We start from the raw sequence: 18,908 nt of genomic DNA, 5'->3' as shown, positions 1-18,908 counted from the left end.
TTTGGGAACATCATTCCATTATATTTCATTATTATTCCATCCCACATATTGATACATTACCTTTTGGTCTAGGTGTTGCTGCTCTGAAAGCAAAGTACATTTTTTCTCTATCTATATTGGCGATTTTTACACTATCTTTGTTTTTGAATAGTCTAATGAGATTAGGAATTTGCTTCATATTTTTCCTACTTGAGATTTATAGGACTTTTGAAACTATGGTTTGACATCTTTAGCCATTTTTTTAAAATTTCAATCATATTTTCAAATACTTTTTGCTCTATTCTCTCCTCTCCTTCTGAGGCTCCAATTATATATGTAAGACATTCTCACTACATTGTTTTTATCTTACATTCTATTCTTACTTTTATTTTCTATCCTCTTATCTTTGCATGTTTCATTATAAACGTTCTGTTCTGATGTATTTTTGAGTTCACTAATTGTCTCTAATGTGAGGTCTAGTTTGCCATTAAAGACGTCTGCTAGAACTCACAATTCCAAATGTTTTGTTTTCAATTTTAGAATTTCTATGGGGTTCTTTCTTTTTAATTTTACCTTGATTACAAATCAAAGCTATTATCCATTTGTTTCTTTTTTATACTTTCCCTCTGCAGAATCACCCAATCTTAATATACTTGAACATACTAATTAAGGCATAGTTCTTTTATCTAGAGTTCCTATCATATATTCCTATGAATATAATTCTATTGTCTGTTTTTTCCTCTGTTATTTTGGCCACATTGTGTTGAACTTTTGTGTACTCATTTTTTAACAAGTCCTGGACGTAGCACATGAAAATTGAGGTAATGTGAGAGGTATAGGAAGATACAATATTCTGTTAGAGAGAATTTACATTTGCTTTTAGCAAGCTCCTGGAAAACTAGCAAAGTCGAATCACCTTCACTCAATTTCAGGACTGAAATAATTTATAGTTATACGTCAATCCTCTCAAAGCAAATCTATTTCCAGTTTACTCTTTCTTATAGGGCACAATCCTTTAAGCTACCAATACCAAAAAGTAGTGGTTTACCATGTCTCCTCTTTGGTAGATCCTCGATTCCAAAATATCACTCCTAGCTCTGGGAGCTACTCAAAATGTCTCCATCTCCAATACTACTTCAAGAATTAGCAGGTAACCCAAAGGGAAAAGTAGGTTCACTCTCTGGGTTTCTTTCCTCAATAAAGTTTTGGCCCCATAACTCTTAGCCTTATCAGCTCTCTGGTGCCTTTTTAAAAAACAAAAACTAAAGTCTTTTCCAGCTTTACTCGTGGTAGTTAGCTGGACTACTGACCCAAATTACCTAATTCATCATAATTCATGATACTTAAAATATAACCCTACACCATTTGGTGAGGGTGGAGGGGCATGGGGGGTAATTCCTGCAAAAGAGTATCAGGCCAAAGTACCTGACTAACTGAAAGAGGGCATTCAATCTTCTAATTCCTAAGTAACGTTTAAAAATGTAATTAATTTGAAAAACATAATGGAGACCTCTATGAAAGAAGTACATTAATATTTTAAAAGTACATATACTACTTACACAAAAATCAAACAATTTTCACCAACTGATTATTCACTTACTAATAAATATTTAATGAAATGTCTAATACATATGTGCTCCTAAAGTTTAAATAAGGAACGGCTTAGGAAGAACTTACAGTCTGCTGGGGAGGGGCCTTGGTGTGATGAGGAAGTATAATAAAATGTCACGGATAAAATGATACAGCTACACACTGAGTACAGTGGTGTTCTAACAATAATCGTTTGTGATGGGGACCCAAAGGAAAAGGTAATTCTTGAATGTAGATGTGCAAAATGAATTGGTACTGACCAGAATGAGCAAGAGACAAGCAAAGGATATGAGGTGTTCCTAGCAGTAGGGGCAAAAGGGCAAGAAGGGAAGAGCTACAGGTAATGTAAGAGCACAATATAGCATTAGTCCTTGAGAAACAACAAGGAGTTCAACGTATCTGGAACATGGTGGGGGCGAGATGTATGTGTGCGCATGTACGTGTGTCTCTGTGTGTGAGTGTGAGTGTAATGGCCAATGGTTGTGACAGTGAAAGGAGTTAGCTGTAAGAAAGAAAAATAATCTTTGTCTATATTGTGGATGGTCATGTGCAGCATAATAAAGTACATATACAAATCATATTTAACAGTAAATAAGTGAAGTGTATCCAATAAAATAAGGAAAAAAGGTATATGTGCTATCATCAAAATTACTAAACATTGCTTAAAAACACGGAGAAATAATACATAAAACTATCAGAAATGAAGAGATAAAATTATTATTGTCTGCAGATACTAGATCTACAAAAGAATAAATGTTTTGGGTTACTTAACCCCAAAGGTGATGGTATTAGGAAGTGGGCCTTTGTGAGGTCATGATAGAACTCATAAATTAAAATAGAGCATTTATAGAAAAGTCCTCAGAGAGTTCCTTTGGCACTTTTACTAGATGACAATATAGGGAAAAGATACCTTCTATGAACTGTGAAGAGGGCCCTCTATAGACAGTGAATTTGCCAACATCTTGAACTTAAACACCTGGCCTCCAGAACTGTCAGAAATAAATTTCTATGGTTTATAAGCTACTTGGTTTACGATATTTTGTTGTAGCAGCCCAAAGGGACTAAGGCAAATACCATTTACAAAAGCATCAAAAAGAATAAAGTACTTCAGGAATAAAGTTAACCAAGAAGGTGAAAGATTTGTACCCTGAAAACTACAAAACATTGCTGAAAGAAATGAAAGGAGACACAAATAAATGGAAAGACATCCCATGTTCATGCACTGGAAGGTTTAATATTGTTAAGATGTCAATACCGCAAAGTAAGCTACATATTCAATGCAATCCTTTTCAAAATCCTACAGCATTTTTGCAGAAACAGAAAAAACAATCCTAAAATTCATATGGAAACCATAAAGAATCCCAAATAGCTGAAAAAATCTTGAGAAAGCAAAAGGCTGAGGGCTTCATGCTTCCTGACTTCAAAATGCATTCTAAAGCTTCAGTAATTAAAACAGTTTGGTACTGGCATAAAGACATACAGACTAATGGAACAGAACAGAGAACCCAGGTAATAAAACCATATATGGTCAAATAATCTTTGAATTGTGTTAGTGCCATGACTAACACAATGTGGAAATATAATGGTGCTGGGAAAACTGGGTATCAACATGCAAAAGAATAAAAGTGGAGCCTTATTTTACACACACAAAACGAACTCAAAATGGATCGAAGAATAAATATAAGACATGAAATTACAAACTCCTAGGAAAAAAACACAGGAGAAAAGTTTCATAACTTGGTCCTTAGAAATGATTTCTTGATGCTGACAAAAGCAGTAAGAGATGAGTAGAACTACATCAAAATAAAAAGCTTCTGCACAGCAAATAAGAGAACAAAACAGCAAACAACAGAACAAAACAGCAAACTACAGAATGAGAGAATGTATTTACAAACCATATGTCTCATAAGGACTTAATATTCAAAATGTATAAGGAACTCCTACAACTCAATAGCAACAACAAAAAAAAAGAAACACAAGTAAAAACTTGGCAAAAGACTTGAATAGACATTTCTTCAAAGAAGACATACAAATGATACACAGGTATTTGAAAAATGCTTAGCATTATGAATTATCAGGGAAGTTCAAATCAAAACCACGATGAAATATCACCTTACACCTGCTAGGATGGCTGTTATTTTTAAAAAACAACAACATAAAAAATAAATACATAAGTATCAGCAAGGATGTGGAGAAATTAAAACCTTGTACACCATTATTGGGAATGTAAAATAATGTAGATGCTATAGAAAACAGTATGGAGATTCTTCAAAAAATTAAAAGTAGAACTACCATATGAACCAGCAATCACATTTCTGGATATTTATTCGAACAAAGTCAAATGAGGAACTTAAATAAATATCTGCCCTCTCAGGCTCATTGTCGCATTATTCACAATAGACAAGAGGTGGAAACAACCTAAATACTCATCAGCAGATGAATGAATAAAGAAAATGTATTGGCCAGGAGTGTGGCTCATGCCTGTAATTCCAGCCGAGGGAGGAGGATTGCTTGAGGCCAGGAGTTCTAGACAAGCCCTGACAACATAGAGAAACCTTGTCTCTACAAAAAAAAAAAAAAAATTTTTTTTTAAATTAGTTGCATGTGCAGCTATAGTCTCAGCTACTGGGGAGGCTAAGCTGGGAGGATCCCTTGGCCCCAAGTTCCACGCTGCAATAAGCCATGATCACACCACTGCACTCCAGCCTGGGTGACAGAGCAAGACCCTGTCTCAAAAAAAGAAAGAAGGCAAATGTGTTACATACATACAATGGAATATTATTCAGCCTTAAAAAAGAAGAAAATCCTCTACTATGCTGCAACATGGATTAACTCTGAAGACATTATACTAAGTGAAATAAGACAGTAACAGGACAAACATTGTATGATTCCACTTATGTGACGTGTCTAAAGTGTCGAATTCACAGAAGCAGACAGTAGAACGGTGGTTTCCAGAGGCTGGGGATAGGGGAATGGAGAGCTGTTGTTCAATGGGAACAGAGGTTCAGTCATGCCAGATGAAAACGTTCTAAAAATCTGCTGTACAATAATATGCACATAGTTAACAACACTCTATTATACCCTTCAAAACGGAAGAGGATTTCACATTATGTAATTTTTTACCATAATTTTTTAAAAGAATGCACTAATGTAGCTAAGATCATTTTTATTAAAAAAAAATTAAGGGATATGTTGCTATATTAACAGTTAAAAATTTTATAAAGTTTATCTAATTAAAGCCATGTGGTGTTAATGCTAGAATACAGAAAGGTCAAAGGGGAAAAAAAGACTAAATCCTAAAAGCCCAAATATGTATATGTGTTATCCACAATCGGTGAGAAAAAAATGGATTATCTAATGAATGGAGATGAGACGATGGGCTTGCCATTGAGAAAAAAATACAGTCCAACCTTATATCATGTACTGAAATAAATGTAAGATAGGTAAGAGATATACATTTAGTTTACGACAGGTAAAAATTTTAGACTGGGCAGAATACTAAAAACAGAGAGTTTTTTCTAACTCACACTAACCCTCTCTAAGTCTTCAATGATATCTAGAGTCATATAGAATTTCCAAACACCAGATTCTAGAGGTATATAGAAATGCACAAACTAATGGCAAAGATAAGTATGCTGTTTTTCATTTGTACTAATACAGTTTTTTCTTATAGTTATAAATGCAAATGAAAACTGACGGTTCAAAATAGTATATTATTACAGGAATAGCAGAGGACTTGAGAGTCTTAAGATCTGACAGAAATCCAGCTTTGTAAACATAAATGGCAAAATGAATTGTGCTTCAATAGATGTTAAAAATCCACTAAGAATAACATTTTCAAAGAATATATATTGACATGGGAAAAGTTCCATTTATCCAGCCAGTCAGTAAATACTGTGTTGGGCCATGGACTATGTGCTAAAGATTTTTTAAATGAGCAAGGAAGCCATGATCTTTGCTATCAAGAACCTTAAAGTTTAGTGAGAAAGGCAAACAAGGATTACAGTTATAATATACTTGATAGAAAAGGTACAAAGAAAAATATCTAAGTACCTAGCAGGGGAACCTGCCTAGTCTGTAAGAGTCAGAGGTTTTGTAGGAAAAATAACATTTTAAGTTCAGATCTGAAAAGATATATAGGAATTAGCCCAACTTAGTGGTTATGGATTATGGGTGGACATATCAACAAACTGAAAGCTCAGTATTAACTATCAAGGGAGAAAAGGCCCAGGATCAATGGTGGGGAGGGGAGGGTGCACAGGGAGGGGAGGGTATGCGGGAGGGGTGGAGCTCAGGGACCCATACCCAGAACGGTATATATACTAAAGGCCTAATAACATCTGCACACAATAAGATTGGAAGTACACAAAAGGAAATATTATCACTGCTTAACTCTTTTCTATATTTCTTAATCAATCATACATTACCATTTACTCTACTGATCAAAAGGGTTATTAAAATAATACTTTACCATTGTGCTTTTATTAAAATTTTAGACAAGGCTGTTAAAACTTAATGTATTCATTTGGCAAATAAGGCTAATAAGATTTAACTTCACAAAGCTTCTGATTAGGATCAAATATAACATGTGCAGGATAATGGTTTTGTGACTGTGGTCGCTGGACCTAACTCAGTATCAGAGTGAGCGGATATAGAATTGGGAAGTAGTTGTAAAAACTGATAGATCAGGAGGAAAAAAACGTGGACCCGATGAAGTTGATGAGTTGGTTACTACAGTGTTGTCACTACCCACTTTAGCAATAATGACAGTCAATGCTAATTAATCCTCCCTCCCGCTCCTTAGACCCAATCTCAGAATCCTTAGCAACCTAGTGCTCCAGGCAGCCACTTGCAATTAATTTAGAATGGCATGTTAATTGCAATCTTTTGCTATCACTAGCCTCAGAATTGCAAGTATGAATACAATCATACAATTTTTTTAAAAAGGTAGTTTGGCTATAAAAATGTCTCTCTTTTTTGAGACGGAGTCTCTCTCTGTCACCCAGGCTGGAGTGCAGCGGTGCGATCTCGGCTCACTGCAAGCTCCATCTCCCGGGTTCATGCCATTCTCCTGCCTCTGCCTCCTGAGTAGCTGGGGCTACAGGCGCCCACCACCATGCCCAGCTGATTTGTTTTATATTTTTTTAGTAGAGACAGGGTTTCACTGTGTTAGCCAGGATGGTCTTAATCTCCTGACCTCATGATCCACCCACCTTGACCTCCCAGAGTGCTGGGATTACAGGCGTGAGCCACCGTGCCAGGCCAAAAATGTCTTTTTAAATGTATATTTTAACATTTAAATGTTCTGTTTCTCTGAAAGTATATCTTCTAGTATGCCCAGAGGTTCTGATGTATTAAGTATTATTTTGTAAGCCACTGTTATTCATGTATTATGCCAGAAACAAGAATTTAGAGACCATAGCATTTAAAAAATATATTTACATATATTTACAAATAATAAAGTCAGACACAAATACATTAGATGGAGTGTTGCTTTTTCACAAATGTTGCTTTTTCACAAAATGAAAACAAATGAATTTCTTACCTTTCCTCTGGAGTATCTACATGAAATGTTCTCTCTATAACAGTGGTCCACTGGAGACATCTGATTATAAATGTGTTTGGCTTTGGTCGTTCTGTTTTCATTAATTGGCATTCTAAGAATAAAATAAAATGTTTCTTTAAATATGGATATATTTAAACCAAGAAGTAAATAATTGAGAACTACAGAGTTCTATTTTAAACAAAACCCAGTGTGAACTCACAGCTTTCTATGGATCTCCACTCAGTATTATTCACAACCTGACCTTAGTCTTCCTTTCCAATCCTTCACCCATTCTGGCCACATTAACCACCTCAACTGGACTATATAATTTTCCCCAAAGACATCTTACTCTTTCCTTTATTTATGCCTTTGCTCCAGCTGTTCTTGTCATCTGAAATACTTCCCCCACTTATTTTATCTCTATCCATATGCATCACCTGCAGTCACAATAATTCTGATCCTTGAAGGTCCAGATCAAACATTATTCCTTCCACGAAACCTTCCATAACACCTGGCCCTAGATTGGCCATTTCATCCTCTCAATTCTCATTACTTATTACCATATCCCTCATTTGTCACTTACCATAGACTATCTTACAGTATTACTTATCATTTTAAGAAAATTACAAATATCACTTATCCTTACCTAGATTATAAGCCCTTTGACAATATAAACTGCCTGTAACACTTAGTATCCACAGCCCCGAGAGCTAGTCAGTCTAAATGTGACTGAATTCTGTTAGTGAATAACTAGGAAGATGTCAAAGAACATGAGCCTGAAAGTATGGATTCTGACACTGGTGTGCCTGGATTCAATTATTTTTTCATACCATTAACTATACAAACTTGGACAAATTAATTTAACTCTCTAGTCTTCAACAGTTAAGTAGGAAACAGTATCTACATTATAGAATTGACATAGCAATTAATAATAAACTCATGTAATATTAGCATAATATGAGACCTGTAAGCTTTCAACAAACATTAACTATTATTTGGCATATATCTGAGTTGGATTTTAAAGGATAAGTGGTATTGGACACCAAGAAAAAAATAGGGTACAGTTGTCTGCTGACTCTGCTCTTTTGAAAGAAACTAATTTATCTCCATTGAAAACTTCAAGTCTTTTCTCAGTGCTTATCTGCTGTGTCCTATCTCCATCATTAGCAACTATCAACCACCATTTCTGTCTTTACAGTTCCAATTCATTACTCAGATTAGCTGTGGTTTTTTCTTTTTCTTTCTTTTTTTTTGAGACAGAGTCTCGCTCTGTCACCCAGGTTGGAGTGCAGTGGCGCGATCTTGGCTCGCTTCAACCTCTGCCTGCTGGGTTCAAGTGGTTGTCATGCCTCAGCCACCCAAGTAGCTGTGATTACAGGCGTGCACCACCACACCCAGCTAATTTTTCTAATTTTACTAGAGACGGGGGGTTTCACCATGTTGGCCAGGCTGATCTCGAACTCCTGACCTGAAGTGATCCACCCGCCTTGGCCTCCCAAAGTGCTGGGATTACAGGCTTGACCCACCGTGCTCAGTACCAGATTAGCTCTTTACTGGCCCTTTACACTGAAAGAAATGATGCACCCAAGGGTCTCTGCTTAGTTTTCTTTTCTTTTCTAACAGTTTTCATGTTTTCAGCAATCATCTCTAGGTTTACCAATATCAAAATCCAAACTTTTTTCACCATGGAGTTCTACTTTAACACACACATGTCTAAATATGTAGTGAATATTTCTACCTGGTTGAATTACTGGACCACCCCTGAAACCAAACTCAGTATTTTCCCCCTAAAATGCATTTCTCCTCCTGGTTTGCATAATTTTTCCATCACCCAGGCTGAAAGATAAAGTGATCTTCCTTTTTGATACTGTTACTATTTGTCATTACAGGTGCTCCTTGACTTATGACTGTGTTACATTCCAATAAATCCACTGAAAGTCAAAAATACTGTAAGGAAAAACACATTTAATACACTTAGATTACCCAAGATCATAGGTTAGCCTAACCTACTTTAAACATGCTCAGAACACTCACATTAGCCTAGAGCTAGACAAAATCATCTAACACAAAGCCTATTTTGTAATAGAGTATTGAATACTACACATAGATGGATGTTTTGTCGACATGATGAGATGTGAAAACACAAAAAATAAGAGCATCCAGAAAAATGCTGGCAACACAGTACACTGTAGAGTATCTACTGTGCATGTTGTGATCACGTGGCTGACTGCGAGCTATGATTTCCTGCTGCTGCCCAGCATCACTAGGGAGTATCACACAGCAAATTACTAGCCCAGGAAAAGACAAAAATCAAAAATTTGAAATACAGTTTCCATTGAGTATGTATTGCTGTCAGGAGCATGGTAAAGTAAAAGACATCATTACACTGAACTACTGTAAGTGGGAGACCATTCATAACCGGTTTTCCACTGCTGTAATTCTAGTTCAGATTCTCCGTGCCCAATGCCTAAACCTCCCAGCTGCCCTAAGACCAGATTCTTCCTGTTTAGAGATGCTGAGTGACTACAGAAGTTAAAGACAGAAACTGTGCTCTGGGAGACATCTGAACATGTCCGAACGTGAACTCTTGATCTCTCTCAACCCTGATCCTCTTTCTGCCAGCCTCTACTATGGCTTTCTCTATCTCACACGACACCTCCATCCTTTCAATTGCCCAAGCTGAAAATCCAAGAATCCCCTTGGAGTCCTCTCTTCTCTGACATCACATTCACTCCTGCAAATCCTGGTGTTTCTACTTTAAAAACATAACCTGCTTCTGATAACTTCTCACCACCTCCACTACCTCAGACTAAGCCATCACTGTCTCTCACCTGATGATTCCAAAAACCTTAGAATAGCTTTTCCCTGCCCCTCACTGCAGTCTGTTCTCAATACAGCAGCCAGAAATCGTCTTAAAATGAAGATCTGCAAAAAAGTTCTGCAGTGTTTCAGTTCACTAAGAATAGAAGAGTAGGCCTTTAAGTGATCAGCAGGTGTCCTACGTGATCTGACCCTCCCACCGACCCTACACAAGTTTCTGACCTACTTCCCTAGTACTCTCTTTCAGGCTGCTCTGCCAGCCACCCTGGCTTCCCTGCATTTCCTCAACAATGCACTACATACACTCTTTCTGCTTTAGAACTTTTTGCCCTCTGCCTAGCACTCTTCCCACCCCACACATCCGCACAGCTGCCTACCTTAAACATCCTATTTAATACTGCAATCTGCACCCCTTACCTAGGACTCTCCCTCCATCTTCTCCTACCTGCTCTATTTTTTATTTTCCATACCATGTTACTATTTTCTAACATTTGATATGAAGTTTTTTAGTATCTTTTTTGCTTACTGTCTTTTCAACTAGATTGTAAGCTCCATTCACATATTCTTAGCACTTGGAACTATGCCAGACACATAGTACTCAATAAATATGTTCCAAATGAATGAATTCTGGTAGTAATAATCCAACAAAGAAGGTAATTTTGATGCTACCAAATGATAATTTCTAAAGCAATGTTCCTACAGAAGCAAGAAGGGATTAAATTTACTAGACAAGTAAAGGGGTAGCTCTAATCAGGAGTATAAATAGTTTAGTAATGAAATAAGAGAGAAGATATAAAGGCCCAAATGCAATTAGGAGTACAGAAGCAAGTAAAAGCTGGTAGAAATTAGTTTCTCACTGCTTCCGGTTTGTTTCAGTGAATTCGGATATAAAGCCATCGGAAATAGGTTGCAAAAGGATCCATCAGGCTTTGAAGAAAAAAAGATATGAAATAGCACTCTGGGAAAAACGAAAGTACAGACTAGGGAAATCTACCATGACAGCCAAGAAGGATGAAGGACCAACCTGAATTTAATAATGAAGAATTTAAAGTAGTAACAGAGATCATGGTTGTGTATTTTCTCTCAAATATATTCAGCTGCATGTGTACAGGTGAGGAACACAGAGTAATGAATTTAAGCAAGGCTGTATTTTAACCAAGTAAGTTTGTCAAAGCAAGAAAACAGAAAAGAATTGATAATCCAAGGCAAGGGAGCAAGGCAAGGGAGTAATTACGATAATCAACCAAGAAATTTAAAAAGGGTATGGAGGAAAGTGAGAACCTGGGGATGTGCAAAATAATGAAAAGGTGGTAGAATCAACAGGTCATACAATCTATTATATCACAATTCAACTCTGTATAGTAGCATTACATACTTTTTGAAATATGAAAGTTAAAAAATACAAAATATAGTATTCCACAAAAAATAAGCAGAAACAGTGTTCATTTGAAAGATGTAAGTTTTAAAATACCAAAGACATACTAATTTATACTAATGAAGAGCCAACCAATTCCTATGACTGACTCTGCCCATCAGTCTGATTCTCTTTGAAGCCAACTGTTACTCCCCATATCCTTCTTTTCAAAAGTTATATTAAATTTCCAGCCAGTAGTTCACGAGCTAAATGACTTGAAAGTTAGGAATTGTGTGCACAGTTCTTCTTATAGTACGCAGGACAGTGATAGGCCATAGGAGTATATAATAAATACTTGATGACTGGGCAACTGATTGGCTTTAAATGTAAAGAATGGAGGACAGACACTTAAATGAGGGGCGTGCCCAAGAGAAATACTCAAGAATGAACTATGGGTTACAGAGAAATACAGCACAGAAGCAAAGAAAGAATGCGCAGTCTGAGGTTCACTATTTCAGTTTTACTTCAGGTTCCCATTATGATGATATAAGGTAATTAAGATAATGGACTTTGCAATCAGAATAAGAAATTCAAATCCAGGCTCTAACACAATCAGTGGTGTGATCCTTTTGAAAGTACTTTACATCTAAGCCCTCAAGTTCATCATCTTTAAAAGCACTATCATGAATTAAAAGCATATTTTCAACACCATATCTAAATGAAGTTTAAATGCTATAATTTAAAGAACTTCTCAACACCAGACTTTTAGGAGTTACTTAAAGTGCTGTTATCAGATTCCAAATATCAATTACCATAATTTATAAGGCTGCTGAAAACAATAAAAGACATTAATTACCATTCTCAAGCACATCACTGAAAAGGAATGGCTTAGAAAAGAATAAAATTCTTGTATTTATGTAGGCAGTGGTTTGGGAAAATTTTAAAAGAGTAACATAATGACTAAGTAGTTATGCACAACTTGACTGTTCTTACTAAATTTGCTAAGTATCCATGAACCAAATGATGTATATGAAATGTCAGTTATGGGCCAGGCACTATGCAAAATGCTGGGCACACAAAAATGAATAGGAAACTCTGTGAGCTCATAGCACACACCATACTACTAATCACTTTACCCATGGAATTATAAAGTAGTATTTCACTTATGATATAAAGGATTTAATCAGGTCCTATGAATCCTCTAGTCCAACAAAAATAATGTTACGTGTAATTCCAAAAAAAACTATAATAGAAATAAACCTTTATTTTATAGGTCTCAGTATGAAATACTCTACAAACACATTCAATCTGTCTACTAAGATATTCAAGTGGTAGTTGGATCACTAGCAAGAGAATATCACAATGTCTTATGGTTTGTTGCTGTACAAAACAAATATAACTTAAAAAACTGAATCCAAATTCAAAAAAGTTAAAACTCTAAATTACCATGTTAAAACCAGTGATCGAGTAAATAGAAAAACTTTTGAGTTCTTGCATGTTCACAATAAAGAATCAGAAACACATGATTCTTCAAGGAAATGGTGGTTAATACATGGATTAGCCAATACTTCTTTAAAAGAATATTTTCCTTTTATTCCCAAAGCAAGGTAGGGCAATTTAAATTTTAAAAATCAGAAGTAGAGTTCTTTGTAGATTCTGGATATGTCAGATTTGTCAGATGAATAAATTGCAAAAAATTTTTCCCATTCTGTAGGTTGCCTGTTCACTCTGATGACAGTTTCTTTCGCTGTGCAGAAGCTCTTTAGTTTAATTAGATCCCATTTGTCAATTTTGGCTTTTGTTGCCATTGCTTTTGGTGTTTTAGACCTGAAGTCCTTGCCCATGCCTATGTCCTGAATGGTATTGCCTAGTATTCTTCTAGGGTTTTTATGGTTTTAGGTCTAACATTTAAGTCTCTAATCCACCTTGAATTAATTTTCGTATAAGGAGTAAGGAAAGGATCCAGTTTCAGCTTTCTACTTATGGCTAGCCACTTTTCCCAGCACCATTTATTAAATAGGGAATCCTTTCCCCATTTCTTGTTTTTGTCAGGATTGTCAAAGATCAGATAGTTGTAGATGTGTGGTATTATTTCTGAGGGCTCTGTTCTGTTCCATTGGTCTACATCTCTGTTTTGGTACCAGTACCATGCTGTTTTGGTTACTGTAGCCTTGTAGTATAGTTTGAAGTCAGGTAGCGTGATGCCTCCAGCTTTGTTCTTTTGACTTACGATTGTCTTGGCAATGAGGGCTCTTTTTTGGTTCCATGTGAACTTTAAAGTAGTTTTTTCCAATTCTGTGAACAAAGTCATTGGTAGCTTGATGGGGATGACACTGAATCTATAAACTACCTTGGGCAGTATGGCCATTTTCATGATATTGATTCTTCCTATCCATGAGTATGCAATGCTCTTCCATTTGTTTGTGTCCTCTTTTATTTTGGTGAGCAGTGGTTTGCAGTTCTCCTTGAAGAGGTCCTTCACATCCCTTGTAAGTTGGATTCCTAGGTATTTTATTCTCTTTGAAGCCATTGTGAATGGGAGTTCATTCAAGATTTGGCTCTCTGTTTGTCTGTTATTGGTGTATAAGAATGCTTGTGATTTTTGCACGTTGATTTTGTATCCTGAGACTTTGCTGAAGTTGCTTACCAGCTTAAGGAGATTTTGGGCTGAGATGATGGGGTTTCCTACATAAACAATCATGTCATCTGCAAACAGGGACAATTTGACTTCCTCTTTTCCTAATCGAATACGCTTTATTTCTTTCTTCTGCCTGATGGCCCTGGCCAGAATTTCCAACACTATGTTGAATAGGAGTGGTGAGAGAGGGCATTCCTGTCTAGTGCCAGTTTTCAAAGGGAATGCTTCCAGTTTTTGCCCATTCAGTATGATATTGGTTGTGGGTTTGTCATAAATAGCTCTTATTATTTTGAGATACGTTCCATCAATACTGAATTTATTGAGAGTTTTTAGCATGAAGGGCTGTTGAATTTTGTCAAAGGCCTTTTCTGCATCTATTGAGATGATCATGTAGTTTTTGTCTTTGGTGCTGTTTATATGCCGGATTACTTATTCATTTGTGTATGTTGAACCAGCCTTGCATCCCAGGGATGAAGCCCACTTAATCATGGTGGATAAGCTTTTTGATGTGTTGCTGGATTCAGTTTGCCAGTATTTTATTGAGGATTTTTGCATCGATGTTCATTGGGGATATTGGTTTAAAATTCTCTTTTTTTGTTGCATCTCTGCCAGGCTTTGGTATCAGGATGATGCTGGCCTCAAAAAATGAGTTAGGGAGGAGTCCCTCTTTTTCTCTTCATTGGAATAGTTTCAAAAGGAATGGTACCAGCTCCTCCTCGTACCTCTGGTAGAATTCGGCTGTGAATCCTTCTGGTCCTGGACTGTTTTTGGTTGGTAGGCTATTAATTATTGCCTCAATTTCAGAGTCCGTTATTGGTCTATTCAGAGATTCAACTTCTTCCTGGATTAGTCTTGGTAGGGTGTATGTGTCGAGGAATTTATCCATTTCTTCTAGATTTTCTAGTTGATTTGCGTAGAGGTGTTTATAGTATTCTCTGATGGTTGTTTGTATTTCTGTGTGATCTCTGGTGATATCCCCTGTATCATTTTTTATTGCATCTATTTGATTCTTCTCTTTTCTTCTTTATTAGTCTTGCTAGCAGTCTATCAATTTTGTTGATATTTTCAAAAAACCAGCTCCTGGATTCACTGATTTTTTGGAGGGTTTTTTGTGTCTCTATCTCCTTCAGTTCTGCTCTGATCTTAGTTATTTCTTGCCTTCTGCTAGCTTTTGAATGTGTTTGCTCTTGCTTCTCTAGTTCTTTTAATTGTGATATTAGGGTGTCAATTTTAGATCTTTCCTGCTTTCTCTTGTGGACATTTAGTGCTATACATTTCCCTCTACACACTGCTTTAAATGTGTCCCAGAGATTCTGGTATGTTGTGTCTTTATTCTTGTAGGTTTCAAAGAGCATCTTTATTTCTGCCTTCATTTTGTTATGCACCCAGTAGTCATTCAGGAGCAGGTTGTTCAGTTTCCATGTAGTTGAGCAGTTTTGATTGAGTATCTTAATCCTGAGTTCTAGTTTGATTGCACTGTGGTCTGAGAGACAGTTTGTTAAAATTTCTGTTCTTTTACATTTGCTGAGGAGTGCTTTACTTCCCACTATGTGGTCAATTTTGGAATAAGTGTGATGTGGTGCTGAGAAGAATGTGTATTCTGTTGATTTGGGGTGGAGAGTTCTATAGATGTCTATTAGGTCCGCTTGGTGCAGAGATGAGTTCAATTCCTGGCTATCCTTGTTAACTTTCTGTCTCGTGATCTGTCTAATGTTGACAGTGGGGTGTTAAAGTCTCCCATTATTATTGTGTGTGAGTCTAAGTCTCTTTGTAGGTCTCTAAGGACTTGCTTTATGAATCTGGGTGCTCCTGTATTGGGTGCATATACATTTAGGAGAGTTAGCTCTTCTTATTGAATTGATCCCTTTACCATTATGTAATGGCCTTCTTTGTCTCTTTTGATCTTTGTTGGTTTAAAGTCTGCTTTATCAGAGACTAGGATTGCAACCCCTGCCTTTTTTTGTTTTCCATTTACTTGGTAGATCTTCCTCTATTTTTTTGAGCCTATGTATGTCTCTGCACGTGAGATGGGTTTCCTGAATACAGCACCCTTATGGGTCTTGACTCTTTATCCAATTTGCCAGTCTGTGTTTTTTAATTGGAGCATTTAGCCCATTTCCATTATTATGTGTGAATTTGATCCTGACATTTACAAGAAAAAAACAACCCCATCAACAAGTGGGCAAAGGATATGAACAGGCACTTCTCAAAAGAAGACATTTATGCAGCCAACAGACACATGAAAAAAATGCTCATCATCACTGGCCACCAGAGAAATGCAAATCAAAACCACAGTAAGATACCATCTCACACCAGTTAGAATGGTGATCATTAAAAAGTCAGTAAACAACAGGTGCTGGAGAGGATGTGGAGAAATAGGAACACTTTTACACTGTTGGTGGGACTGTAAATGAGTTCAACCATTGTGGAAGACAGTGTGGCGATTCCTCAGGGATCTAGAACTAGAAATATCATTTCACGCAGCCATCCCATTACTGGGCATATATCCAAAGGATTATAAATCACACAGATGTAAAGACACATGCACACGTACGTTTACTGCAGCACTACTCACAATAGCAAAGATTTGGAACCAATTCAAATGTCCAACAATGATAGACTGGATTAAGAAAACATGGCACCTATACACCATGGAATACTATGCAGCCATAAAAAAGGATGAGTTCATGTCCTTTGTAGGGACATGGATGAAGCTGGAAACCATCATTCTCAGCAAACTATTGCAAGGAGAAAAAACAAACGCCACATGCTCTCACTCATAGGTGGGAATTGAACAATGAGATCACTTGGACACAGGAAGGGGAACATCAGACACCGGGGCGTGTTGTGGGGTGGGGGGAAGAGAGGAGGAATAGCATTAGGAGATATACCTAATGTAAATGATCACTTAATGGGTGCAGCACACCAGCACAGCACATGTATACATATGTAACAAACCTGCACATTGTGCACATGTACCCTAGAACTTAAAGTATAATAAAAAAAATTTTGCATATATAGGGTTAAATAAATTATTAAAATTTAAAAAAATAAAAAAAATCAGAAGTAGAAACTTTGGATAGAGATTCTAAAAACTATTAACCAATTGATTATCAGTAAAGTAAATGTGCTTATACAAAATGCCAGGTAGCTAACTTTTATTATAACATACTTCTCAGTGTTATTTGTTACACCGTTACTTACACTAGATAGTTATACACTAGTTAAACTCTCCTGAGCAACATGAACCACAAACTGAATTTTAAATGTTCTGCTTACTTTACACATTCTGAGCCACAGATGACAAAGTTTGTTCAAAGCTGTAATTACTCTGCAAACCTGAAAGCCAATTAGAAAGACTGCAACATGTCAGATCAAGAAATACATACAGCAAAGAAAATTTTTAGAGATCATCTGTTTGGATTTTACTAAAATGTTTAAAAGTTTCATTTCAACCAACCTCTTCATTTAAACACTAATTTTATTCTTTCTAAAATAACATCCAATGTGAAAAACAAAGGCATAATAAGAGATTCCATTTTTCATTAAATCACAGAATGAAATAATGCTGGCTGTGAGTTACGATGACCATAAATCAAGTTTATTGTTCAGGTCTTAAAAGTATGATACACCATGGAGGTTCTTTGAATGGGACAAAAAGCATTTCTATCTTTTGTTGAATGTTTTCTCTCTATAGGGGCAAAAAAGCGTAATACCTATTTAGGATTCAATACATCAACCTTTAAGAGATTCATTTAATCCACTGAGCGAGGGTGACTTAGGTGAGGCAGGTGTCCTGGTAGAGAGCAATTCCAGCAGCAGATAACTGTGAAGCGATCACTACATTCCAGGCACTGCACAGAGTGGTGTACAAATGTTACTCGTTTAATCCAAAGGAAAAACCTAAAAGGTGTTATTACCTTCCATTTTAAAAATGAGCAAATTTAAAACACTCAGGCAATCTAAATAACTTGCCCCAAAACACACAACTGTGAGTCATTATATAAGGATTTATTCCAAGTCTATCTCAATCCCAATCCCACGCTCTTCTGAAGAGAATACACTGCTAGGAAAAGTGCCTTAAAAATCAGTAAGCATCTGTCAAAGCCACAGTACTGTCTTGTTCCCTCTTCTATACCTTCTCTATACCTTCCCTGTGCTTGGCCCTTCTCCCATCTATGACACATTTTCTCATATCAGGAAATCCAGGATACGCTTCAACTGATAACCGTGTTTGAGCTGGTGAGGGCTCCAATGTGTTTGTCTCTGGTTCTCTCCACAGTCTAGGGATGGACAGGAATGAGGATTATCCCCTAGCAGGATGCTGATCTTTGATATCTCGTGTCTCCAGGTAGGAGTAATGAGAGGTGGTTTAGAATGAGAAGCTGAAGGGAAAGAAAGTGGTAAGGATAGCAGAAAGCAAGGCAAGAGAGCCTTTGGGCTCTTTCGCTGCTGGCTCTCACATTCTCCAATGCCAATGAAGTTAATGATTAAAAAAAGTTCAATTACTAACCATGGAAAAGTGAGCTGCAGGCTCGTATCAATCCAACTCCACATTGCTAGTTATTTCTGTCTGAACCATTTGTTTATTTATCCCCCAGACTCAGCATATCTCTCTCCACATAAGCCAACAGGAGAGAAGACCAAGTTATTACATTTGATTCCATAATACAAGGGGTTCAACAAATAATGGGAGTAAGATTGGATTACTCACATTACATTTCCCTCGAGAAGATGCTTTTCACTTTATCATCCACATTCCGAATTGTGACATTTTAATTATCATAAACCACCACTTTGGAATTAACATGAAATACTATTTATGAACTTGAGTTGAATTTTAAGTCACGATATGTTAATGTGAACTTCTCCTAACACATTTTTTCTTTTTTGAATATGGTCACTACAAATACTATAATTTACCAAAAGCACATTTACAGAGCCAATATTTTCCCCATCAATATTTCTCTATCTTGTTTACC

At 36.6% G+C, this 18,908-nt stretch overlaps 1 protein-coding gene across 6 annotated transcripts in view; it reads right to left on the bottom strand.

Moving 5' to 3' along the window:
- AKT3 (AKT serine/threonine kinase 3) overlaps positions 1 to 18,908 on the bottom strand; it is a 372,395-nt gene that overhangs the window by 175,531 nt on the left and 177,956 nt on the right. For all 6 annotated transcript variants that reach the window (XM_033199702.1, XM_033199704.1, XM_033199705.1 and 3 more), the window contains one exon: positions 7,115 to 7,226. In XM_033199702.1, coding sequence (XP_033055593.1) covers positions 7,115 to 7,226 — 112 coding nt within the window. The remainder of the gene's footprint in view (positions 1 to 7,114; positions 7,227 to 18,908) is intronic.

This window comes from Trachypithecus francoisi, unplaced genomic scaffold (assembly GCF_009764315.1).
Source record: "Trachypithecus francoisi isolate TF-2019V2 unplaced genomic scaffold, Tfra_2.0 Lachesis_group5, whole genome shotgun sequence".
Classification (NCBI taxonomy): Eukaryota; Metazoa; Chordata; class Mammalia; order Primates; family Cercopithecidae; genus Trachypithecus; species Trachypithecus francoisi.
Note: the sequence above shows the minus strand (reverse complement) of the source record. Positions and strands in the feature narration are given on the sequence as shown.